Source organism: Rhinolophus sinicus, chromosome 3 (genome assembly GCF_057876585.1).
Source record: "Rhinolophus sinicus isolate RSI-liver-muscle chromosome 3, RSI-T2T, whole genome shotgun sequence".
NCBI lineage: Eukaryota > Metazoa > Chordata > Mammalia > Chiroptera > Rhinolophidae > Rhinolophus > Rhinolophus sinicus.
The window spans coordinates 171,486,584-171,513,691 of NC_142503.1; the positions used below are offsets into that span (position 1 = coordinate 171,486,584).

The 27,108-nt window shown below is 36.4% G+C and overlaps 1 protein-coding gene across 4 annotated transcripts in view; it reads left to right on the forward strand.

Moving 5' to 3' along the window:
* Positions 1 to 27,108, forward strand: part of FUT8 (fucosyltransferase 8) — a 211,913-nt gene that overhangs the window by 130,060 nt on the left and 54,745 nt on the right. For 3 of the 4 annotated variants that reach the window (XM_019733553.3, XM_019733552.3, XM_088797370.1), the window contains 3 exons: positions 3,186 to 3,301; positions 3,418 to 3,580; positions 12,954 to 13,068. In XM_019733553.3, coding sequence (XP_019589112.1) covers positions 3,186 to 3,301; positions 3,418 to 3,580; positions 12,954 to 13,068 — 394 coding nt within the window. The remainder of the gene's footprint in view (positions 1 to 3,185; positions 3,302 to 3,417; positions 3,581 to 12,953; positions 13,069 to 27,108) is intronic. The other variant, XM_074327355.2, reaches the window with a different exon arrangement.

Here is a 27,108-nt window from a genome sequence, read left to right on the forward strand (position 1 = left end):
AGGCGCTCTAGAAGTAGCTCCTCTGCCAAGACTGCCCTCTGGCTGGGTACCCAAACCAGGCAGAACTGCCAATCAAATTCCCTGGCCAGTTGGGGCCACTGGCTCAGCTCTGCAAACGATCAGAGCCGCTCATTTCGGATCTCCGCTCAGGCCCCACCACTAGCAGGAACACAGTCATCCAAGATCTGTGCACTTGTTGCTCTGAGCCCCTCGCCCCTCCTCTATCTCTAGCTGACTTTCCCAGTAATCCCCATGAGGCAGTACTTAAGTGGACCTCCCAGGAAGCATCCAGAATGCTGGGGAAGCTTGATATCCACCTTGCCCTCTCTTTTTCCCACTGGAGAAACTGTAGGCCCTGGGACACCCCCTCCATGCAGCACTGTGCTGACCTGGGGGAGGAACAATGTGGGTAAAGTGAAACTGCTCTTCTTACCCTTCTAATGTGGTTTTTCTGGGGTTTTGTGGTCAAGGGCAAGCTTAAGTCTTACCTTGTGTCCTGGGAGCTTTATAAAGGTATCTTGTCTATAGAGAGTTGCTAGTTGCCCATTCCCCGAGGGGACCAAAGTTTGGGAACTTTGCCATCTTTCTGATGTAAGTCTCCTGATTCCAGTTTTATTAAACCATGGTTTCATGCATTTTGTGTAGATTTTTAGTTGTTTCAGGCATAATGGTAAATCTGATTTCTGTTATTGCATCTTAGCCAGAGATGTCCTATGTATCTTTTATATAGTGAGTATGATTCTTAAAAAATATCAAATTCCCCAAATATTCAGATGAAAAGGCTGTTCTTATAAATTAGCTCTTCTGGATGGGGTTTGGAAAGAATAGTCCTTAGAGTGTGCTTTTCTTACATTGGCTTCTCCATTACTTTCCTTTACCTACAGTTTACCCACAGTTGAATTAGATTATTGTATATAATAATGTAATATAAATCACTAATAATTTGTGTTTTATTAGAATTAGATTATATTTATTAGGTTGGTGCAAAAGTAATTGCGGTTTAACAGGTTAAAAATAATTGCTGCAATTACTTTTGCACCAACCTAAGAGTACGTAACGGAAATCTGCTGAAAAGATCTTATGATATTTTTTCACGCCTGTTTTCCCCTAATGTTATTCCATCAATGTATGAAGAAATGAGGTAAAGGAGAACTTAGACATATCTTCTTCCTATTGTCTGAAATTTTGTGTCACTAAAGTGTGTTCTGGAAAAGGACATCCTTGTCCTGTGGCATATTGCTGCCAAAATAAGTTCCAAGAGGTGATAGTTTTATTCTGTTTTCAAATTATTTCTTAGAAACCAGCCATCTAATTCAGAAAGAGATTAAGAGCCAAGTTTTAAAAACTATAACCAGGAAATGTCTCATTTATGAATGTATACAGATTTGTGTTCATAAATTGGGTAATTGTATACCTACCAACTCTATTCATTTTATCATTATTCACTTTGTGTGTGTAAAAATGAAGGCTTTTTAATTCAAATTCTGTAGACTGGGACACTTATGATTGGAGCATGGTGATTTTTCATGCTTCTGTTCAATGTTAGTGCATACAATTTCATACAAAATCACAATACCTTATTTACTCTTGTATAGCTATAACAAGGTCTTACTAAACATGTATTCTGAAGTGTAATAGGTAATTCATAGTTTGGCTTTATCTGTTGTAAAAAGTTAGAAAAAGTATTTTAAAAATCTATATTAGAATCTGCATCAAAGGACTACATTGACGTCTGAATTGAAGTTCTGCCAAGTATAATTTCAAAATTAAGTTCTCTTAAAATGATTGTGATGGTTAAAATAGACATTCCAGACATTTGAGATTACAGCTCATCTCTAAAATGACTGAGCCCAAATACAGAAGTCTTGATAAAGTTTATTGACAGACACTGTGCTACATACTATTATATACTTTCTCATTTAAATAAATTTTGGAAGAAAAATTAGCCATTATTTAATCTTTATATATGTATGTATTATTAGTTTCCTATTGCTGCTGTAATAGATACAACCAACTTTGTGGCTTAAAACAGTGGAAATTTATCCTCTTACATTTGGAAATGGCAGAAGTCTGAAATGAGTTTCACTGGGCCGAAACCAACGTGTTGGCAGGGCCATATTACCTAGGGAAACTTGGGGGGATAATCTGTGTCATTGCCTTTCCAGCTTCTAATGACATATTCCTTGTATTTGTTACTAATGACCCCATTTCACTATCTTCAAAGCTAATAGCCACATCACTTCCTCTTTTGTAGTAAAATCTCCCTCTGCCTCCCTTTTATAAGAACACCTATGATTACAATTTTGTCTGACCTGGATATGCAAGACTGTCTCCTCACCTCAAGATCCTTAACTTAATCACACATTTAAAGTTTCTTTTGTCATATAAGGAAGCATTTACAGGATTAGGATGTAGTTATCTTTTATGGCTAAAATTGAGTACAGAATACTGCCAAAAGTCACATCAAAACAAAACGTGTTAGAAACCAGTACAATATAAACAAGAGATCCTGGAGTTCCTCTGCTATGTTCCAATATTTTGTGCTGTTGATTGATACTTTTTGTTTCTGATAGAAACAAACATCATTAATATTCAGGGTTTTTTCCCTAATATACTTCATCTTCTACTCTTCCTCTTTCCCTTCTCTGTAAAACCAAAGCTTAGTAATCTAAGACCGTGAGTTCATGAATTGGAACACAGGTTTACATAGCCTAATATTATGATTAATTTAGAAATAATTTGTATTTGATATTTTAACATAGACACATGTTGAGATACGTGCTTTCTTATTCCCTTTAAGCCCTTTCATCACCTTCCTCTTCACCTTTGTTATTCTCAGCATTAATGAAGAATTGACCACTTTGCCACTGACAGTTGTTTTTCTAAGTAATACTCATATGATGAGAGTTTTTAGGAGACAGTTCTAAAGGTTCTTTAATTCCTGGAAGATCATAGATCTCTCAGCTAGATTATTTTTTTTTCTGTTTTTGTTCAGTATCTTTACAGTGTTTATGCTTTATCCTATAGCTTTGGAAGGAAAATTTTATTTGGTCTTCTAATATATTTATGGTTCAGTGACTTCTAGAGTTACCAATAAATATCTTTTAGCATGTAACTTTAGTAAGCATATATTTTGTTGCATAATTTATAAGCTAAACATTTACATTTTCTACCCTGAACTGCAGGATACCAGAAGGCCCCATTGATCAGGGGCCAGCTTCTGGAAGGGTTCGTGCTTTAGAAGAGCAGCTTTTGAAGGCCAAAGAACAGATTGAAAATTATAAGAAACAAACTAGAAATGGTAGGTGATTATGCAGTGTTTTTCCTCTTCAATATATTGATATTAGCACAAATAATTTAAAATTTCCTTTCACCAAAATGTTGGAAATGCTGGTACTCTCTATTCTTTGACTGCAGGTCTGGGGAAGGATCATGAAATCCTAAGAAGGAGGATTGAAAATGGAGCTAAAGAGCTCTGGTTTTTTCTACAAAGTGAATTGAAGAAATTAAAGAATTTAGAAGGAAATGAACTCCAAAGACATGTAGATGAATTTCTGTCAGATTTGGGACATCATGAAAGGTAGTATTTTTACTTTACACTTCATTTGGGCTTTAGTAACAATTACAATCTAAGAATGGGAAACTGAAACTTTGGTAAATTCCCTGCTGAATAATAAATGATACCTACCATGTTTAGGAATAGGAAAATACCTGAGGTCTCAAAGGACAATAATTGTCAAATGTAGTTCATCAACTGAAATATGTCACTGGAAAATATTATTTAAAATATATTCCTAGAAACCTTTATACCCTAAGTAAACTTTGAAGGTAGTGGTGTCAGCCAACATTACATTGATATATCTTCCTGTACATTTTCTTCATATACAATCAATATTTGAAGTGGAGTGTGTAGTTTTATATTATAGTACATTAGAACTCATACTGAGGCTGACAGTTATGTTTCTATTTCAAATATTAAAAACGTTAAAATAGCCTCTTTTTAGGGTTTTTAATTAAAGTTTAACAGGTTTTTGATAAAAAGTAATATTCTATTCATTGATCTTCAATTTAGTTACTAGAAAAAAGAACCTGAAATCTACCTAGTTCAATTTGTTTCTTCTGTTTGCACATTTCTGAAAATATGCAGTTTATTTTATATTCCATAGAAAAGAAAATATTTTATTGTTGATGTGTTCATGCAGAACAAAATGTATCTGAGAGTCATACAGTGAAACCTGTCCTTAGGCCTATTATATTTATACGTCTATATTTCCAGTAGGATTGTAATGGCTATTACTGTCTCATTAGTGAACAATAAAAGAAAAATTGTTGTATTAACACAACCTACCACTATATAGAAGAAAAGAATCACACCACAACCAAGAGATTTTGAGATATTGCTCTGCTGTTTTAAGTGAAATTACATATAAAATCTATCAGTTTATTGGGATCATTTTAGTATTAATGAATCTACAGAAATAAGATAGTATAAATTTCAAGAGGCATTGAATTATTAGGCCACATATTTGGCAGTCCCTTTGAAATTTTTAGCCTAGTTTGCAATCAAGCCATAGTTAGATCATTAGAGCAAATGCCGACTAATTCTGTCCTTAATGCTTCTTTACCTTAAAGCTGATTCTAGGTACTGAGATTCTGTTCATTGGAGCTGTGTGCTTGTGTGGTTTGCTTGTTGCAGTTTTATAGGAAAATGCAACTCTGAAGAGGATTTGAGCCGAGTATAGACTATGTGGTACTTAAAGTAGAATTTTGAATGTTGATTTCTGATGGAATGTTTAATTTTAAAGTTTGAATGATTTAATTACTTGAGAATTTAATTTTCAGGTCTTTTCTAAATTTAATTATTTAAAGAATTATTTTCTGCATATATTTTGTTACTATATGTAGAAACGATGTACAAATATACACATGAAAAAAGTCCCTGGAAAGTTGATGTAAATGAATGTTAAATTTTCTGTAAGTTGAATTCTATTTTAAATATGATTCCTGATACTACCTCTTAGGATATGTTAAATAATAATATTTCACAGAAAATAAAAATGGAAAGTACACAAAGTGCATAAGTTAATTTCTTTTGTCTTCTGCAGAAATTATAATGAACTTGGAATTCAACTTCACAGGGTAGTAATTTTAACTCTAGGCAGCCATATTATAATGTAGTGGTACATTCTAATCTGTAAAGCACAATCAAACATTAGAGAAATAACCTTTAATGAATATACAAATAGAGATGATTTCATATGATTCATATGAAATATGCTGTCTCACTGGTAATTTTCAAGATCCTTAAGTGTAAGAGTTAAAATGTTTATATTTGCCTGTTTACACAAAAATCTTTGTTTCATTTTTACACTGTCCAAATCAGAGTGTCTGGGTTGGGTTGTCTCTGGACCGAAAGCCTGTGTTCTCTGAGAAATCAGAGGTTGAGTCTATCAGTTTTCTTGTTCAGATTTTCCTATGAATCACTTTTCCCATTGTTTGGTTCAGAAAGACATCAATTATAGGGGAAAAACTTATGGGCTTTTGTTTCTTCTGAAAGGGTTTCTTTCTTTCTTAGAACTTGTCTGATAGAAACACTGATTTTCTTTTTTTTTCTTTCTAAGTCAACTTTATTATGGCATAATTTATATATGATGAAACGTACATATTTTAGTCTATAGTTCTATGAGTTTGGGCAAATGCTCACAGTTGTATAACCACCATCACCATCAAGATACAGAACGTTGCTTCTACCCCAAGAAATTTCCTCATGCCCCTTTGTAATCAGCACCTCCCCCTCCCCACACCAGCCCCTGGCAGTCACCAGATCTGTTTCCTATCCCTATAATTTTGCTTTTTCCAGAATTGTATGTAAATGCAGTTATACACTATGTAGTTTTTTGAGTGTGGTTTCTTTCACTTGACATAATGCATTTGAGATTCACCTCTGTTGTTTTGTGTATTAGTAGTGCATTGCTTTTTATTTCTAGGTGTTATTCCATTGTATGGATGTATCACAGTTTAGCCATTCAACAGTTGAAGAATGTTTGGGTTGTTTTCCATTTTTTGGTGATTATGAGTAAAGCCACTGAAAACATTAGCACACACATTGTTGTGGAAACATGTTTTCATTTCTTTTGGATTAATATGTAGGAGTGGGGTTGATTGGTCGTCAGCAGAGTGTATGTTTCACTTTATAAGATACTGCTCAACTTTTTTCCAAAGTGATGGCACTGTTTTTGCATTCTCACCAGCGATGTGTAAGAGTCCCAGTCGCTTTATCCTTGTCTACACTTGGTATTGTCGGTTTTTACATTCCCCCCCTACATAGCATTCTAATAGGAATTTAGTGGTATGTCATTGTGGTTTTCATTTGCATTTCCTTATTAGTGAATTTAGGAAGATCGTTTTGAGAGCCATGAGAAGGAAAACCTGGTGCCAGGGCATTAGAAGTATTTTTCAAAAGTTTAAATAAATGATAATGAGCTTCTAGATCTGGGTAGCTGCAGTAGGGATAGAGAGAAAGGATTAAAATGTGAAAAATAGAAACTGCAGACTTGTGTTGACAGATCTGATGTAGGGGAATAGATGAGTCAAAGTAATGGAGTACTTGTATTTTACTAGGACAATAGCTTTTATAAATGGAGATTATTGTTTCTTATATACTCATTTGGCTTTTCTCCCTGACAAATTGTAATCTCCTGAGGACTGGAACTGTAACTTAAACGTCTCTACCCTATATTGCTAAGCATTCACTGCTTAGTCAGCCTTCAGTAAGTTAATGTCTTTTTTATTGGGAAGGGAGGGGCCAACTATCTGCACTTTTTGATTATTTCACACTCTACTTTGTGCCTTTTTGTAAGAACAAAGTCTTGTTCCATTGAAGGATTTTTGAAAATTATGCAACTAAAGAAAATTATGTAACTGTGGTCAAAATATTCTCCTGCAATTGAGAATCCCCAAAGTTGTGAAAGGCAAGTTACAGGAGAAAAGTCATTTACCCCTAAGTAAAACTGGGTGGAAGCTCCAGTCAATTTTAACGGTGGGTTCTGCAAAAGTGAGAGTATTTGTTAGAAGTCAAGGAGTATATAGCAGAGGAAATGGAGCAGGGATCTAAGTTGTTATCAGGGTCATGCTCATAGGAAGCATGGGATTAGAAGAAAACCTGACATTGAAGGATTTTTATACTCAATACCCTTGACTTCATGTTTGATTCACTTTGGAGGATTTAAGTGACCCTATATTTAAAAACAGTCTTAACACACAGTTATACATGAATCCCTGAAAATATCAGTGTTTCTGATTTGGAGTGTAATTCTGATACTAAGCTGGAGAATGACTTTCTTTTAATTGAATGTGCATGGTTAAAAATATTCTTGCTTACTAAATATATCTAATCATTTGTCTACATTTCATATCACGTTGACTTTAATAAATGTTACTTCCTTCACCTTGGGATTTTCTTGCTTGAATTACATCTGCTTTGTGCAGGCCCTCGGGGAATTTCTCTTTAAAATTTTGAATCAAATATAAACAAAATGCTCTCCTTGAGGTTCTTTAGTGGCATAATTGAGGCAGGCTAGGACATTTTAAAACTTTTGGGTATATTAAAATATAAAAATAGGAAAATTAACAGAAAATACAAAGGACAAAAACGTAGCCCAGCTTTTGAAATAGAGGATTTGTTGTCTGTCATAGCTGGCTTGCTGTCAGAGTCAGAGATTCTGTTCTGTTCTACCAATAGTCTTCAGGCATCTGTCTCCTGCTCTGAAATGACTAGCTCTCTTCTGCTGGTATTTTGCCCAGGTTTGTGTTTCTCAGGTGTTGACCTGGTCTCATACCAGGCCTTTAGATTTACCACCCACCACTTATGGTTTTTGATACACTCATAGTCAAAACCAACGCAGTCCGATCTCCAGCTTTGGGGACATTTCTAGGTTTGACTTCAGAGTGGAGTCACTAAAAACCCAAACATTTCTGTAGAATAGTTTTCAGTTACAATGTTGCTCAATAATAGGCTGCAATAGAAACTTTGGTTATTTGCATGTCTTTGGTCAAAAGATGATAAATTTTGTAGGATGATAACTTCTAAACATTATTGAATCATCAAAGAACTAGGTTGGATTTAAGGTCTTTCCTGTGCTTGTCTTCCTTATGGAGATTTCCTTACTGAGAACTGAGACTGTGTCACATCATGGTCTCCAGTGTGGAGGCCAAGAAAAAAATGTTTAAAAAGCAAGCTTAATTTTAGTTGACTATTGGAATAGAGTGACTTATATTGAGACTTTGACTGTATTATTGTAAAAATTAGCGTGTACCTCTTTTTTTGGAGTTTGACTTTCTAGTTGTAAGCTTGGTTATTCTACTTTCTTGAGAGAGATTGCGATGAATGTGAATAATTAATTGCCAAAACTTAGTACTACTGTACCTTGGTAAAAACATTCACTTTTATGTTTTTACTCTTTTAAATTTATTAAAAAATACAGAGATCAGCTTTCATTCCCAATGATAAAGGAATGGATTATTATGACATGAAAGCATGAACCATGCCAATTTTTATATTTCAAAGAATTTTCCTCTTTAAATTAGACCTAATCTAGTTTTTACCTGCTTCATGCTATGTAATTATTGTCAGTGAAATGTAATGCTGTTTGTCTCTGTGTATGTGTATGTTTGATTTAATATAAAGCCATACAGAACATGTTGAATTTCCCTTTTTCCTTCAATAGGCATTTGCTAATAGTTGGTTATTAACACTGTACTATATCTCCAGAAACAATACTGCTACTTAAAGTTGAGGCTTGCAACAGATTTTGTGATCACTCCCATTTGATGGGTAGGAAAAAGCAAAAGACCACATTTGGATATGATGAAACCTATGACATATAAAAAATAATGAGTATGATGAGAGTGATGGGAAAGAGTCTTATAAAACTGGGCAAATAATTGAAATAAACTTCCATCTTGGCCCTATAACTCAATTATAGTTAAAGCCTTCTTGTGTGTTCCCATGACCAGCTCACATAATTTCCTATGCATGATGCCTTTCCCCCCAGTAACTATAGAATACTGTAGGCTACGTAATAGTCCATAGGGGCCTCAGTTTTCTAATTTTGGAAAAACTTAAAAGTTAAACATCTGTTCAGGGGGTAAGACTGCAAGTTAATTTCTTAAGGAGGCAGTAAGTTGTAGGTTTGATTTTTCCATCTAAAATTACTCTTTTTTCATAAAAAGAAAATGTTTTGGCTCTTAGGTAAGATAATAAATATAAAAAAGATAAAGCATCACATATTAGGCCCTTGCCCTGTTTAAAAAGGGTACACATGGAACTGGGCAAACTGCAGCGTGTCTTGTGTGTGGATAATGCTGACAAGTTAAACAAGTGCCTAAAATACTTCACAGATGTCCTGTTGTTCCAAAGCATTGTGTAAAGCTGTTCCTCTATTAGTTGGGTGGACATTTTAAACTGTGGCTATGATTTTAATTTTATTTGTGTATTATTAATAGTTTTGCTTCATTCAAAGGGACTATTATCAGGTATTCTCTGTTAATTGTGTATAGTTCTAACAGTTTTCTATGAGGGTAAATAAGATTTTAGTTTTTCCTGTGAGCAGCCATTGCTTTGTTACTAAATTGTTTAATATCTAGTTAAGAACCAGAAATAAAAGCGAACTGAGGCTATGTCATATAGTCCTGCATAAGTCACAGTTTTTGAGGGCTGGTTTTATCATCTGCTTCACGAGTTCTCACTGATCAGTCCTCTTCTTCAGGGTGTTATAAGGCACCGGGTATTGGATCATTTTTCTGACTGAACTTCAGTACCACATATTACTGTCATCTACACCCCATGGGTCCTTCCTCTGAAATGTAGGATTATTAGTAGGTACTCTTCACAAAGTAAAACACAAAGGAAAAGCTCTGAAACAACTCTCTGAGGCATGCTAGTATAAATAGCAGTGTCTTAGTCTGTTCAGGCTGTTACAACAAAAGTAGCAAAGACTGGGTAGCTTATTAAACAACAGAAATTTATTTCTCACAGTGCTGGAGACTGGGAAGTCCAAGATCAAGGCGCCAACAGATTTTGGTGTCTGGTGAGGGTCCTCTTTCTAGTTCATAGACAGCAACTTCTTACCGTGTCCTCATATGGTGGAAGGGGTTGTGGAGTTCAGTGGGGTTTCAGTGGGCCCTCCTACGGGCCTCACCTTTTAATACAATCACATTGGGCATTAGGTTTCAATATGTGAATTTTGGGGGGAGACACAGATATTCATTCAGTCTACAGCAAGCAGCCACCGCATATATTACGACTTTGTATATATTATCACTAATCATTTTTTAAAAAACTAGATGGAAGGTATTATAATACTTCTAAATGAAATAATTTAGTCTCAGAGATGTCAAAATAACTTTCCTAGGACACAAAGCTAGTAAGAGGTAGAGCTAAAACTGGGAAATAGGTCTGTCTGGCTCTAAAAGCTCTTTTCTCCTCTTATTCAGACTTTCTGATTTTGCATATTTACATTGAACAGAGTCAACATTTTTGTACTCCAGGCCCCTTACTTTGACATTTTTTGATGTAATAGTTAAAAGCCCAAGCTTTAGAATCACAGTACTTGGGTTTGATCTCCTACTCTGCATTTCTGAACTTTGTGACTTTGACCAAATTATTTAAATCTCTCACTGCCTCACATTCCTTATCTGATTTATATGGTAGTTATGAGGATTAAATGAAATAATGAAAAGCATCTAGGATAGGTGTCTGGCCCATTGTAAGACCTTAATACCTATTAATTGTTGTTCTTATTATTTAACATTACAGGCTAGTGTTCTCTAAGTACTTTTTGAACCTCCCTCTAATGCTTTATGTTTTTAGTTAATACCATTATTGTAGGTGATTTCTGGAAGTGTATGTATGATGTATTTTATTTATATATATACTTTTCTGACAAATAGAAATACATTTCTAACTCTAATTTTCACAAGCAAATAACACATATTTAATAAACATCTCTTGAACTGAAGTTAACACAAACTGTAGAGACAAGTGTAGAGAAGGATGAAGCTAGCGTCGTAACTAGTTAAAGCTTATTCCCCAAACCTTTCTATCACAAAATTGGATTTGTGAAAGGTAAAAATTATCAACATTATCTCATCTAAAATTTTTGAAATTTTTTTTTGCTATTTTTCTTTTACGTACCTATTCAAAGATACTTTATAAACATTTTCTGTGTGACCAGCACTATTCCAAATGATGATTTAAAAGAATAAAAATAAAAACCCTGTTCTCATGGAGTTTGAATTCTAGTAGGAGGATAAAGATAATAAAGTAAGGAAGTAATGATGTATATTAGAAGATGATAATTACTTAGAGAAAAATAAAGCAGAGAAGGAGGAGAGGGAACACCAAGGAATGAATGGTGATGGTGATTGTTGAATTTTCAAGTGAGATAGCCTGGGAAAGTCTTATGGGGAAGTTGACATATAAGCAAAGATTTGAAGGACATTTGGGTGAGCCATACGGATGGGTATTTGGGAAATGAGCATTCGAGGGGAGGGAAGAGCAAATGCAAAGGCCCTATAGTAGCAACATGCCTAGCATGTTCAGGGGTTAGTGACAGACTGTGGCTGAAGTAGAGTAAGCAGGGAAGACAGTAGTAGGAGATGAAATCAAAGAGGTAAGGGAGGGCCATATTGTCTGGGTCCTTGTAGGTCAAAGTAATAACTCTGGGTTTGACTGAGTGAGGTGAACAGCCCATTCAACGTTACAAGCAAAGGAGTAACATATGACTGAATTTTTAACAGGATATGGCTACTGTACTGAGAATGGGCTGTAGAGGTAGGCAAGGGTGGAAGCAGGGTGTAGACCTGTTCAGAGGTGACTGTAATAAAATTAAGGTGAGAAAAGATCGTGGCTCAGTTGGTGGCTCAATGCTCACTGGTAGCAAGCAGTGCCAGTGGTGATGTGTGGTCAGAAATTGGCAAAATGTTTGCTGACAGATTGGTGGAGCGTGTTAGAGACAGAGTCTTGCTTTTTACTTTTTTTTTTAAAAAAATTGGTAAATGCAAGTCATGGCTTTTATTTAATACAATGTAAATAAAACCATCTGTACCAGCCCTAAAGTTCCTCTTCCTAGATTATTGGGTATTTTAGTTTACTTTGCAGGAAACCAACCATGATATAATTGAAAGTACTGATGCTACACAAAAGAGGGAAAGGAAAGTATCTTAACATACATTTTAATTAGTTTGGACCAAGCGTTGTCAAATTATGGCCCAAGGGCCAAATCTGGCTCATAACTTATTTCCTGAATAAAATTTTATTTGAGCACAGGCACACCCATTCATTTACATATTGTTTATGGCAGCTTTCCTGCTATAGAAGCAACAGAGGCCCACAAAACCCAAACTATTTACTATCTTGCCCTTCACAGAAAAAAGTTTGCTGACTCTTGGTTTAGACCATTGTTTAATAAGAGTTGTGTCAAAATTTTTCTCTCATCTTTTTCTAACCACTCAAAGTGTTAAAGTATAAAGAGAAAATTTAAGAGGGGACATGAAATGACAGTAGACAGTAGAGAACAAAAAAAAATGTAGTATTCAAACATTGGAATCAACTTATTTCTCTCCCTTATGTTAATTTAGTCCACCTATTTTTTTGCCATGGGTATCCACTCTTCTCTGGTCTTTGTAGTACTCTATGTTTGGGAATAAGTGTAGCTGACTGGTCTGGGGGGTAAACAGGTAGGTTTTTCTCAACAGTAAAAGTTTACTATAGGACTGAATCTTGGGTGTTAGAGAGACTAATTGTTGAATTTCATGGCCTTGGTAGAAAATAAAAGTATCAGCATCAGTGTGAGCATCAATCTTTGTAAAGAATTTTATTCTTTTCTCATGATTGTGTAATCCTTTGAGGAAGTACAAATAAGTAAGACCTCCAATGTTGTTTGCTTTTGTAGGTCTATAATGACAGATCTACACTACCTCAAACAAACAGATGGAGCAGGTGATTGGCGGGAAAAAGAGGCCAAAGATCTGACAGACCTGGTCCAGCGAAGAATAACGTATCTTCAGGTAAGAAGGTTAGGTTAAGAGATAAACTTGAGTGAAAAAAGAAGGAAAATCATAATAAAACTAAAAGTAAGAGTTGCTGTTCGTTTTTAGTCTTCTTAGCCCTTGCTTTTTTATTTTTTAATTAAAGTGTATTGGGGTGACATTTCTTAGTAAAGTTACATAGATTTCAGGTGTACAATTCTGTAATCATCTATATATCACATTGTGTGTTCACCACCCAGAGTCAGTTCTCTTTCCATCACCCTATAGTTGATCCCCTTTACCCTTATCTACCACCCCGCTCCCCACTTACCCTCTGGTAACCACTGAACTATTGTCTGTGGCTATGAGTTTTTGTTTCTTCATTTCTTTGTCTTGTTCTTTTATTGTTTTCAGTTTTATATGCCACATATTGGTGAAATCATATGCTTCTAGACTTTTTCTGTCTGACTTATTTCTCTTAACATGGATGAATCTTGAGATTATAATGCTAAGCCCTTGCTTTTTGAGAGTATTTACTCACTCATTTTACATATTTATTCAGAAAGACTCTGTTGTGCTTTGAGTATAATACAAAGACGGCTAAAAAAGTCCCCTGCCCTAAAGAGGGCTACTTCTGATACACACACACACACCCCTACAATGCAAAATACAATGTGCTATGTTTTAGACAAGAGATATAGATGAAATGCTCATTGGAGGAAGATGTCAGGGATAGCTTTGTAGAAAGGGTATTATTTGAACTAAGCTATAAAGGATAACCGGGGGTGGCCAGTTAGCTCAGTTGCTAGAGCATGGTGCTGATAACACCAAGGTTGCTGGTTTGATCCCCACATGGGCCACTGTGAGCTGTGCCCTCCTTTAAAAAAAAAAAAAAAAAAAAAAGCCTCTGACAGGCAATTATAAATAAATAAATTAATTAATTAAATAATAATCAGACAGGATTTAGATGCACAAACATGAAGAACACACCAGCTGAAGCATATGTATGATGTAAGTTGTGGGGACAGAGCCCCAGAAAGGAGTTTACAGGCTCTTGGCCTCACGTGGAGGAGTGCTGGCTCGGGTGGTGGATGGCCGTCAGCTGTGGCTGATTGGCCGTCAGCTGTAGCCAGTTAGCCAATTAGCCGCTAATATAACTGCTGTGGCTACGCTAGCAGAAGAAGAGAGAAGAAGAATGGGGGCTAGCAAGAAGATGGCGGCTGGGCTGGCAAGTGTGGATGGCGGTTTGCGGACAGTATGGATCCAGCCTCCAGTGAGAGTATAGTGCCGCCAGAGAGAATATAGTGGTATGACTCCCCTACCTATGGCTCCATGGGTGTTCCTTTTTGGCCTCACCATATGCTGCGTTCTTGTATGGGGAGCGGGACCAGAGACCCCGCAGGCCTGCCTGCACGACAAATGGCGCAGCGAGCAGGGTCTCCCGCATGACATAAGTAATGGTCTGTAGCTGGGAAGGAGCAATACAGGAACCCAGTGAGAGATGGGATGTTTCAGTTTGTCTGGAGTTTTGGGCTATGTGAAAAGGAGGGATGGGACATAAGCTGAAAAAAGGTAGTTTTGGGAACCAGATTGCGGAGGTCCTTGGGTACATGTTAAGCTTTATGGTGCATAAACAGTAAGTGGTACTGAAATATTTATTGCATAAAAATCATTATAAAAACAAATATGAAATAGAAATTAAGGGTAAACTCCAAGTTCCTTTTAAATTTATTCTTTTCATTTTTTGGTGTTCTCTTCTAGTTATTAATATACGTACCCAGTCTTAACTGTTTGTATGGATAGAATTGATTTACTTTTGATTTTGTTGTGTGTGTGTGTGTGTGTGTGTGTGTGTGTGTATTTTGCTTCGTCTGCTATAAGCTTTTTTTCTATTTTGGAGTCACAACCTACTTTTGAAATGTTTTTACACATAGGAGTGGCATGATGAGAGTGGTGTGTTAGTGATATTAATCTGAAAATAGTGTTTTGGTTGAACTATGTTAGTATTGGAAGAGACTAGAAACAAGGAGACCATTTAGGATATGAGGACCATAAAGCAGGTGAGAAATAGTGAGGTAGGTGGCAGTTTGCATTGGAAATGAAGAGGCACATTTGAAAGAAGAGAAGATAGAATTCTTAGGCCTTTCCAAGTAGGTGAAAGCTGAAATGACTGAGATAACGGAGGCATCATTAACTGACAAGGAACTTAGAATAGTCTTCAGAGAAAAAACAATGAATTAGTAAGTAGAAGTCTTCAACACACAAAAAGTTGAAATGACCATGCCTATTCTTTCTAATACTGTTGATGGTATACTTTCTGTGTACAGTCACTCTTCTTTCAAGGTTCAAGTGTCTTATAAAAGCAAAATAATAGCCAGTGCCTTGGTTCTGTATATTTTAAGGTACATATTTTCTTATACTTAAATAGAAAAAAATAGAAAATCAAGTGTTTAAAGAGATCATTAAAAACCAAACTGATCTTGGCATGCTGTCTTGGTCTCATACTCCCGTGGCCATTCATCAGAGGTGTCTGCAGAATGAGAAACACTTGCCTCCTGTAGGGAAGAGGTAATTATCTCCTATCAACTAGAACCTCATTCAATGAACTATAAACAGCTGGTGGTGCAGAACTATCATCTTCATTTAAAATGGAAATAACTATGGTTTCTGAGTTCCTTCCATTTCTACATATTCATTAAATTTTCACCCAACAAAAATTATATTTAAATTGTGATTTAGTCATAGTTCAGCTCTCCACAGTATAACAACTATCTGCCACTTGCTTCAGTATTTATTTTCCTCTTGGTTTTTAACTGGCCAAGTGCTTTCACCTGTAGTGCAAATTTGATCCTCTATATGCTGATTTCTTTTGTTCTGTATAAGAGGTTTCACTTGAAAGTCATGCGAATGATTTAAAACTAATTGGCTTTTTAATCTTTTAGGCTATAGCAAAACAGCATTTCAGTTGGACCTTAAGTTCAGTTTCAAATATTACTATTTAATAAATTATTACTTCTATGCTTTTCTTTTCTTTTCCATTGAAAAAGAAAAAGTGATTTTTAATATTCAAGAAGATGGGGAAAGTCTCATCAAAAAAACATATTTCAGAAAACTATTTTTATTTAATTATTTAATGTATTCATGATCATTTTTTCTATCTAGTCTAAAAGTTCTTTGAAGTCAAGAACTATATTTTTAACATTTTATTTGTTAGAGGTTAAAGATGCCACTCACTCTGTCATGCGGGGTCTCTGGTCCCATTCCCCGCACAAGAATGCCAAAAAGAAACACCAACGGAGCCAGGGAGTTCTTACCACTATTTCTCGCTGGCTGCTGGGTTGGAGACACAGGAAGCAGGAGCCACACGATCCTCAATCGGCTGGCCGCTTCTCTGCCAACCAACCAACCAACCAACCAGCGCAGCCACAGCAGTTATATCAGTGGCTAATGGCTAACCAGTAACAGCTGATGGCCATCTACTACCCGAGCCAGCACCTTTCCACGCGAGGCCGAGAACCTGGAAACTGCTCTCTGGGACTCTGTCCCCACACACTCTCACTCTTCATTTTCTCTGGATAGAGGTGAATAAGAGTCCTTTCTCCCATCCCAACAAAATTAAACATATGTGTTTGTAAGGAATGCTTTCTCTAACTGGAATATTTAGTCCCAGTATATTTTTAAGCACAACAGCTACTTTAAAAAGAATGATTTGTCACTGGTTTAACAAAATGGAGTAGAGAATTGAATCAAAAGAGTTGAGCTATTTGTACAGATTTTTAAAAGTGATTATTACATTGTTTTTCCATTACAACTTTTCTTGGTATTCATAACTATTGGTGTTCCCATACTGTTACTTTAAGTGAAATATTACTGTAAAAAGGCTATTTAAGCAACTTAAATTCTGAAAAACTTCCAGGGGCTTAGAAAATTAGTATAGTAGGAATAAAGCTAAAAACTGAGATAAAGAAAAGAAATCATTGACCTTTGATACTTGTATTCAAAATAAAAATAAACATTTCATGTAACTTATTAGTGAGATTTTAGAATGCTGTCCTTGTTTAGCCCATCAGCATCACTTATATAAAAGAGGATAATAATTTGTATCTGAGTAGGGAATAATAGGGAAAGATATAATGAAAGCAAATGTTTTAAATATTTTAAATCTGTTTGGGAGACTTTAGTCATTTAAATACCTTATTGTATTCCTGACAAATAATTCAGACTTTATAATTTACTTTCAGTGATTGGATTGGGTAGTTGAAACATTTTCAGTTTTACTAGATTTTTACTCATACTGAAATTTATAAGTTCTCATAATAACCAACAAGCATTTTAAAAAATTCTGATTTGTTTAAAATGTAATGCAAAGCCTAGTACAAAGAAAACAACCTAGAGTAAGCCCCTGTCGTAATCAACAATAGGTTTCACTTTAAATCTAAGCCTTTCTTTCTGCAGTCTTTTGAATTGAGCAAATATCATTATGTCTCATGAAAATCCTGCTTGACTCACAGTCATATAGTTTAGTTAAGTTTGGTTCCAACTTTAGATTTCTATTCATTTATCTATACCTTAGTATTACTTGGGAGAAGCAATTTCACAAAACATAACTGAAAATAAAAAGGTACTTAGGGCAGGCAACTGGACTTCAGTGGGACAAAGTTCCATAGTTCTCTTAATTAAAATTATTTTCTCTTTAGAGTTGAAGGCCCTATGGCATAGTATAAAAAGCCTAAACTGACTAAAAGATTATAATAGTCTGATTGAGGACAATCCCTGCTATGCTATTAGGCTCAAATAGAATAGACCAAGTAATTCTCTTAAGGTCTTACAGTCTTTTATATATTTATCTAAAAAGTTCTTTATTTTTATTTTTATTTTTTTTAAGATTTTTATAGGGGAAGGGGAACAGGACTTTATTGGGGAACAGTGTGTACTTCCAGGACTTTTTTTTCCAAGTCAAGTTGTTGTCCTTTCAGTCTTAGTTGTGGAGGACGCAGGTCAGCTCCAGGCCAGTTGCCGTTACTAGTTGCAGGGGGCACAGCCCACCATCCTTTACCGGGGTCGAACCGACAACCTTGTGGTTGAGAGGACGCACTCCAACCGAGTCATCCGGGAGCTCAGCGGCAGCTCAGCTCAAGGTGCCGTGTTCAATCTTAGTTGCAGGGGCGCTGCCCACCATCCCTTGCGGGAGTCAAGGAATCGAACTGGCAACCTTGTGGTTGAGAGGACGTGCTCCAACCAACTCGGGAGCTCAGCGGCAGCTCAGCGGCAGCTCAGCTCAAGGTGCCGTATTCAATCTTAGTTGCAGGGGGCGCTGCCCACTATCCCTTGCGGCACTTGAGGAATTGAACTGGCAACCTTGTGGTTGAGAGCCCACTGGCCCATGTGGGAATCGAACCAGCAGCCTTCGGAGTTAGGAACATGGAGCTCTAACCGCCTGAGCCACCGGGCCGGTCCCCTATCTAAAAAGTTCTTCATCCATAAAGTGAACATGTAACGTTGGGTTGTTTTAAATTCCGTTTTGTGCTGATGTTTATTTTGTGCTTTATAAATCTAACAAATTGAGAAAGTGCTATTATTTATATTTCTGTAGTTTCTGATACTGAGTTCAGGCTCATTTTAAAAACTGCACATCGATGGTATATTTGTTGTGAGTCCACATTTTAGCATAATGTAAGTCATTTTTGTAGACTTTTGAATGACATGGAAGAAACTCTTTTTTCATTATGGTTATTAGAATTTACTTTGTAGTTTCTAATTAGCTCAAATTAAATTCTAATCAGCTCATATTAAGTTTACAATGAAAGACATTACAGTACTTTAGTTTCTTGTTTGGTAAAGTTAGAAATTGGCAACTATGATAGAGAGCTCCTAGTTAGGGCATATAGATTATTCCCAGTTTAACTTGAAATTATTGGTCTTCTGATACAGGATGATGTTTTTCCTGCCTAGCCTCAAAGTTGACATTTTAAGCGAAATTTAGACCATTTCAGGTGGAGTCTAAATAAAGTATATAAAAAGTAGCAATAGTAAAAGATTGTTGTTTGTTTTGGGTGCTTTGTTTTATTTATTTATGCTTTAAATAGGACTTTTATTGGAAATTGGTAGGTTAATAGTTTTCCTTTTTTTGAGAGAGAGAAAAAGTAAAAGATGTGAAAATGGAGAACAACTATTTTATTTTTTATATGATTTTTTTTTCACTTACAATTAATAGACTAATTGGAGAAATAGCAAATATCTCTTTTCCTATATGGATTTCAGTGACTGTGGATGGTCTTTGGAATGGAAAGTGGCCAGGTCATACGAGGGATGCTTTGTTGAAGCTATTAAACATGTATTTCAGATTGTGGAGAGAAGTCCTCTACCCCATACAAGATGTGTCTGACCTCATTATTCTTGGACAGGAAAAATTCTTTAAAATAAATTTAAGGCCCAAATATGAAGTCTGACAATTAAGATCGAGAACTCATCCTAGAAAAAGTGCTATGTATCTCATTGCTGAATATCACTACGAAGTACTCCCCTTGGGAAGCTATGCACCAATGCCAGCACCTAGTCCACCCTTCAAAGCAATTTTGGAACTCTGTTTCTGGAATGGCCTCATAGCTGTCATCATATTATCCTTGATGTCCTGAATGTCATCAAAATATCTTCCTTTCAGTATTTCCTTTATCTTCAGGTAAAGAAAGAAATCATTGGGGACCAGATCAGGTGAGTAGGGAGGGTGTTCCAATACAGTTATTTGTTTACTGGCTAAAAACTCCCTCACAGACAGTGTCATGTGACCTGGTGCACTGTCGTGATGCAAGAGCCATGAATTTTGGCGAAAAGTTCAGGTCGTCTAACTTTTTCACGCAGCCTTTTCAGCACTTTCAAATAGTAAACTTGGTTAATTGTTCGTCCAGTTGGTACAAATTCATAATGAATTATCCCTCTGATATCAAAAAAGGTTAGCAACATCATTTTGACTCTTGACTTGGACTGACAGAACGTTTTTAGTTATGGAGAATTGGCTGACTTCCATTGTGCACTTTGACGCTTTGTTTTAGGGTCGTATTGGTACACCCATATTTCATCACCAGTGATAACATGGCCCAAAACATCATTTTGCCTCTCCAAAAGGTCTTGGCAAACTTCGACTCTCCTTTGCTTTTTTGTTCATCAGTGAGTTTCTTCGGGACCATTTTTGCACACACCTTTCTCATGCCAAGATTTTCCTAACTGTTTCTCTATTGATGTTTACTTGGTCTGCTATGCTTCTCACAGTCAGCCAATGACTTTGATGCACAATTCAACGAATTTTTGAATGTTTTCATCAATTCTGCTCATCACTGGCCACCCTGACCTCTCTTCATCAGTGAGGCATTCTGTCCCCTCAGAAAAACACTTAATCCATGTGTACACTGCCGTTTTCTTCATGGCATTATCCACATAAACTTGGACTAACATGTCCCTGATTTCACTTACACTCTTGCCAAGTTTAACAAGAAATTTAATGTTTGTTCATTGCTCTAATTCAAGTTAAGACATTCTCGCGATGGCACACAAAAACACGCAACAATAATGAATGCCACTCGGCAAGATGCTGCCACATGTCCGATACGAACACAGCTGTGAGACACTGATATACCAAGATGATGAAACCTTACCGAGCTGTTTGTACAGTGCTGCCAATGTAAGTGCACGGTGACAAGTTCACAAACTTAATTGTCAGGCCTTGTATAACTGGAAACGTCATTTGTCTGTTAGTGCACTGACCATGAAATCAAACCAAGCATCAAGTGTTCTCAACGTTGTGAAGTGTGTTCTACCTACCTAGTGATTCAGATAGCTATTGTATTTTTGCCCAACAGGGATGAGAACCAAAATAACACCAGAGGTGATAATAACTAACTCATTAGGAATAGTCATTAGCTTAGCTGTATTACGATATTTATTAAATGGTTAAAAATAGCTGGAATAGGGAGAATCTTTCAGGACCTTTCTCTATTTGAAAGAAATATTTAGCTTGGGATAAGATCAAACACAGAAAAGCGAAGTTTCTGAGAACTAAGACCAAAGTGTATACTAAGAAAGAGAATATCTTTCCCAAGATCAAAAATATAAACAAGTTCAATGAGGAAAGAACACGAAGTGGTAAGTGGATATGGTGGCGACGATGTGTGTGTGTTACGTGCCTTCAGTTGGCTCTGACTTCTGGCGACTCCCTGAGTAGGGGATGTCCACAATGTCTTGTCCTCAACAGCCCTGCTCAGCTCCTATAGACTTATTCCTGTGCTGCTTTGATGGAGTCAGTCCATCTCATATTTGGTCTTCCTCTTTACCTGCTGCCTTCTACTTTTCCCAGCATTACTATCCTTTCCAAAGAACCCTGCCTTCCCATGATGTGCCTGAAGTAGGGCAGCTTCAGTTTTGTTGTTTTGGCCTCCAGCAAGGTTTCAGGCTTAATTTGCTTTAGGACCCGTTTGTTCATCTCTCTGTTGGTCCAGGGTATCCATAGAGCTCTCCTCCAGCACCTTATCTCAGATGACTCAAATTTTTTCCTATCAGGCTTCTTAACTGTCCAATTCTCACGTCTGTGCATTGTAATTGGGAATATGAGTGTGTGGATGATCTTAGCCTTGGTCTCTATTGACACATCTTTGCTCTTGGTGGTCTTTCCCAATTCTTCCATTGCTGCCCTTCCAAGTCTCAGCCTTCTCTTGATTTCCTGGCTGCAGTCTCCATTTGAATGGATGACTGAACCAAGGTAAACAAAATCTTTAACCATTTCAGTGTCTTCATTGTCTCTGTTAGAGTTGTGTATTTCTTTTGTAGTCATGATTTTTGTCTTGATATTCAAATGCAGTTCTGCTTGACACTTTCTCCTTTCACTTTAATCAGAAGTTGTGTCAAATCATGGCTACTTTTTGCCAGTAAGATGTTGTCATCTGCATATCTTAAATTATTGCTATTTTGTCCACCAATTTTCACTTCTCCTTTGAGTCCAGCCCTGGTTTTCATCTGATGTGTTCTGTGTACAGATTAAACAAATGGGGGAAATAAAATGTACCCTTGTCTGCCACCTTTGCCCTCATATTGTGTCCTGACAGCGGCTTCCTGTTCACAATACAGGTGACACATCAGGACTATCAAGTGCTGAGCTGCACCCGTTTCTTTCAGAGCAACCTATAGGTTTTCATGATGGACACAGTCAAAGGCTTTACTGGAGTCTGTGAAACACAGACTCATTCTGGAATTCTTTGGAGCACTTCAGTAACCAACAAATGCTCGAGTTAGATCTCGAGTGCCTCTTCCTTTTCTGACCCCAGCTTGAATATCTGGCATTTCTTGCTCAATATATGACAGAAGTCTTTGTTGTATTGCCTTGAACATCTATTTACTTGTGTGGGAAATGAGAGCAGTGGTCCTATAGTTGCTATACTCCTTGGCATCTCCTTTCTCGAAGATTGGGATGTATATTTGAACGTTTCCAATCTGTAGGACATTGTTTTGTTTTTCATATTTTTTTGACATATTCTTGTGATGATTTTGACAGATTCAGCCTCTCTGACTTGAAATAATTCTATCAGTATCCCATCTACCCTTGGTGATTTGTTTCTTTCCAATCCTCGCAGGGCAGCTTCCATTTTGCTCTCTACAGTTACAGGTTCTTCCTCATAGGGATCTTCTGCAAAGGTAGCTGTCATACTTTTGTCTTTTCTGTATAGGTTTTTGGTATACTGTTTCTGCCTTGTCTTTCTTTACTTCTGATCAGATAATGTGCTTCCTTGGTGGTCTTTCAGCATTCCTAATCTAGGTTTGAATGTCCCTTACATTTTTAAAATCTTTTGGTAGAGATCTCTTGTTTCTCCTTTTTTGTTGTTCTCTTTTAAGTTCTCTTTGTCCTATGCGATAATGGTTGAAAACTGCATTCAAGATTCTAACCCTGCTCTTCTCCTCTTTTACCTTTGTCTCTCGCCTGTCTTTAACAAATTTTAATGTTTCTTCTGCCATTCATCTCAATTTTTCTTTCCTTTTTATATCTGGCGTTGTCTTTTCACCTTCTTCCCTAATGATATTCTCCTTTTAGTCCATAGTTCTTCTGGTTCTTATCAATTACGTTTAACAGTGTAAATCTGCTTTTTATGTGGACTTTAAGTCCGTCAGGAATGTTACTTACATTATATTTTGGCACTACTATTCTTTCAGCACTCTTCTTCAGCTTTTCTCTAATGTTTGATAGAAACAGATTACGGTCATGATGACAACCTGCTCCTGGTCTTGTTTCGGCAGAGAGAATACTGCTCTCCACCTCCTGCTTCCAATTACCTAGTCTATTTCTATATTGGCCATTTGGTGGCAAGGGTAGCTTTCATGAAATGAAAGAGGAGATTGCTCCACTAGAAGTTGATGAAAGATGAAGGTGGCCATAGGAAGTAAAAAAAGAAAATTTATTAAAAGTAGTTTTCTAAGCATTATAAAAACTGCATTATCTTGAATTCTTATAGGTTTTATAGAACCCTTGCATATATTAGCATAGGTCTGATTGAATTGTTTATTCGTTCATTTATTCAACAAGTATTTGGATGTACTGGGCATTGTGTACATTGCTAGGGGTATCGTCGTAAACCAAACAGACACAGGATGCTGTCTGCCCTTGGGAAGCTTAAAGTCTAGTAACATTCTGAGTATCCCTGAATTAATTACACACACACACACACACACACACACACACACACACACTCAGTTTGGTTTAATTCCTACAGTTCTTTGTTTTGATATTTGTATTTCTGATTCATTATTTGGATCTTTTTACTACTTCCCCTATCTCTAGTACACTAATTTTTCCTATAGGCTACTTTACCGCTCCTTTTTAAAAAGCTTTTATTATGAAAACTTTCAACATATATAAAAGTGAGAGACTAGTGAACCCCTGTGTACCCACTACCCAGCTTTAACAATGATCAAATGATGGTCAATTTTGTTTCCTCTATACTGCTACCACTCCTTACTGTCTCCAGGATCATTTTGAAGCAAATTTCAGATATTTTATTGTTTCATTTGTAAATATTTCAGAATGAATTTCTAAAAGATAAAGATACTTTTCCAAAACATAACCACTTAATATTATCACACCTAAGCATACTATAAATAGTTCTTTCATATCATTAAATAACCAGTCATTGATCAAATTCTGTAATTGTCAAAAAAATTTTAATGTGCTTTTAAAAACATTATCTGCAGAGGGATTCTGACAAGATGGCAGAATAGGAAGAACCAGAACTGTCTCTTCCCACCTCGACACCAATACGCTGGTAGAAACTGATATAACTCTTTTGGAACTGGAGTCTGTTGAAGGCTTGCAATATCCAGGGGAAAGCTTGTATGGTGATTGCAGTTAATTTTGGTCAATTTCCACTCTTCGCACAGTAACAGCCATCTGTGTATATATTCCTGAAATGCAAGGATGGTTCAACATACAAAAATTGATCAATGGGATATGCCACATCAACAAAACACAGGAAAACACCACATGATCACCTCAGTTGATGCAGAAAAGGGATTTGACAAAATTCAACTCCTTTTCATGGTAAAAACACTCAACAAAGTAGGACTACAAGGAAACTACCTCAACATGAGAAAAGTGTGGGTTTTTTTTTTTTTTGTATATTGATTTTGTATCTGACAACTTTGCTAAACTCACATATTAGTTCTAATAGCTTTTTTGTAGACGTCATCAGATTTTCTATATAGATTATCATGTTATATGCAAATAAACATTTCTTCATTTTCAATCTGGATGCCATTTTGCAGTAGTCTTTTAATAGCTATTCACCTTAATTAAATAGTATAATTTACTATTAGCATATGTACAGTAAACCAAAAATTTAGTTAGTTCTTTTTAAAATCCTTGTCAAAGTCTGATTTGCGACTTTAAGTCCTACAAGAGGGGATTTGAAGCATCTGTGCTAATATATGCACTTTTCATTTTACCTCATCTTTGATTTCTTGCAGGTAGGGAGAATATAAGGGTTAATAAAATTTTCTTTTAGTTCATAATTTTCTTCTGTTTTACTCTACAGAAAAATTCTACTGGTATATTTGGGTTATTGTTGTCATGTCAAGAGGCTCTAATAGCCAGGAAGGTTAAGATGCAGATAGAAAAAAGAAGCACATAAAGATTTCCGTATAGAGAAGTAAGAGGTCACTGACTGCATTTGAATGGGTAGAGACAGGTCATTATTTTTATCATTGCTTGTTACTGTCTTCTCTCAACTATTTGCTATTTTGCCATAATTACTGTATCTTTTATTCTTTTTATTTGTTTATCTATTTTTAAGTATTTTTTTTAATTGGGGAATATTGGGGAACAGTGTGTTTTTCCAGGGCCCATCAGCTCCAAGTTGTTGCCCTTCAATCTAGTTGTGGAGGGTGCAGCTCAGCTCCAAGTCCAATTGCCATTTTCAGTCTTCAGTTGCAGGGGGCACAGCCCACCATCCCATGTGGGAATTGAACTGGCAACCCTGTTGTTCAGAGCTCATGCTCTAATGAACTGAGCCATCTGGCAGTCTCCCTTCTATCTTTTTATTGGCATAACCATTGTTCATTGTTAAAAAGCTATATCACCTATGAAAATCCTATGAATTTTATATGCACACATGCCATCATTTCTTTTATCAAGTTAAAGCATATTAGACTGTTGGAGGAATTCTATTTAATGTTCTGTCAATGGCATAACCCAGGGACTTTGGATATTCCTCTTGCTCAGATCTACCTGAGGCTGGTGGTATTTTGTGGGTTTTTTGTTGTTGTTTGTTTGTTTGTTTTTGGCGGGAGGGGGTTGCTTATTTGGAGGGATTTTTTGGTTTGTTTTATTTTGAGTTTTGGTCTGAATTCTCTTCCCTGGAGTAGCTGGACTTGCTGGGTTTGGAAGTGTTAGAGCTAGTAAAGGGGACCATATCTTGAAGCTGCAAGTTTCATCAGAAATAAAGAAAGGGGTTGTTATAGTATGCTCTGTGAGAAAGTTGATTGTTTAAAGGGTTAGGGATAGAATAGATGACTATATTTAGCTTTGCAACAAAGGACCCAGGGCTCTGTCCCTCGTACTTACATAATGGATGAAAAAGGAAATAAAGCTGATCCCCAAGAGAAAGCTTTTGACTATAAGGAGTCTTTCCTTTGTTCAAAGCCTATATCGCATAGAGGCATTAAATAATCTCTTTAAGTGTTCATTACCTGAATTCTTTTCTTCAAACAAATCTTATCTGTTCCTTTTACATAAGAAGATACAGTACCATATTGTTCTCAAGATTCAAATTGTTGAATAAAAATTGTTTATCATTTTGAAAAGGAACTTACATGAGTAAATGCCACTGGAAATCCAAAATCATTAGTTTGCCAATAAGTAAATACCATTATAGATGTGAGTTAAATGTGCGTTAAATATTTGAAAATATGTTGGGCTTAAAATATGGGTTTCTGTTTCTGGATAAGATGTAGTAAATACATTATAGCTATTCTTCCTGCTAATTCCAACAAAAAGAAGTCCTGTACAAAGTGAATTTCCTGTGTTTGTTTGCTTGTTTGTTTTGCCTCCTATATATCCCAGTTGGGGTTATTGAAGAATCCTCCAACCTAGAAATACCAGTGAATGGAGCCAGAAAAAAAAAAATTTTTTTTATTTACCCTATTCTAGGCGAACATCGAGGAAAAAGTTGCTCCCCTGCCCCACAATGAGTGCACCCCTACCTCTCCCAAGTGGTGTTAGCACTTCAGAGACTTTGGACAAGGCCCTGTCCATTGCCTCACTGCAATAATGAGGCAGTTCCCATCCCTGTCCCAGGTAGACTAGAAGTAGGGTTAGGAAGAGGAGGAAGTTAGAGAAGGGGATTTTAAAAATCTGTTTGAAATCCCAGGCAGTCCTCTGAACACACATGCATGAACTGATCAGAATCAATACTGAAAAAGGCTTGAGAACTGAACTGTGGTATAATATACCACCCAGGCTTCAACTGGCCTCTGGATAACCCACAAGTGGGACAGAACAAAATAACACTGAAAAGGCTTTAACAATTAAATTGATGTTTGAGCCACAGC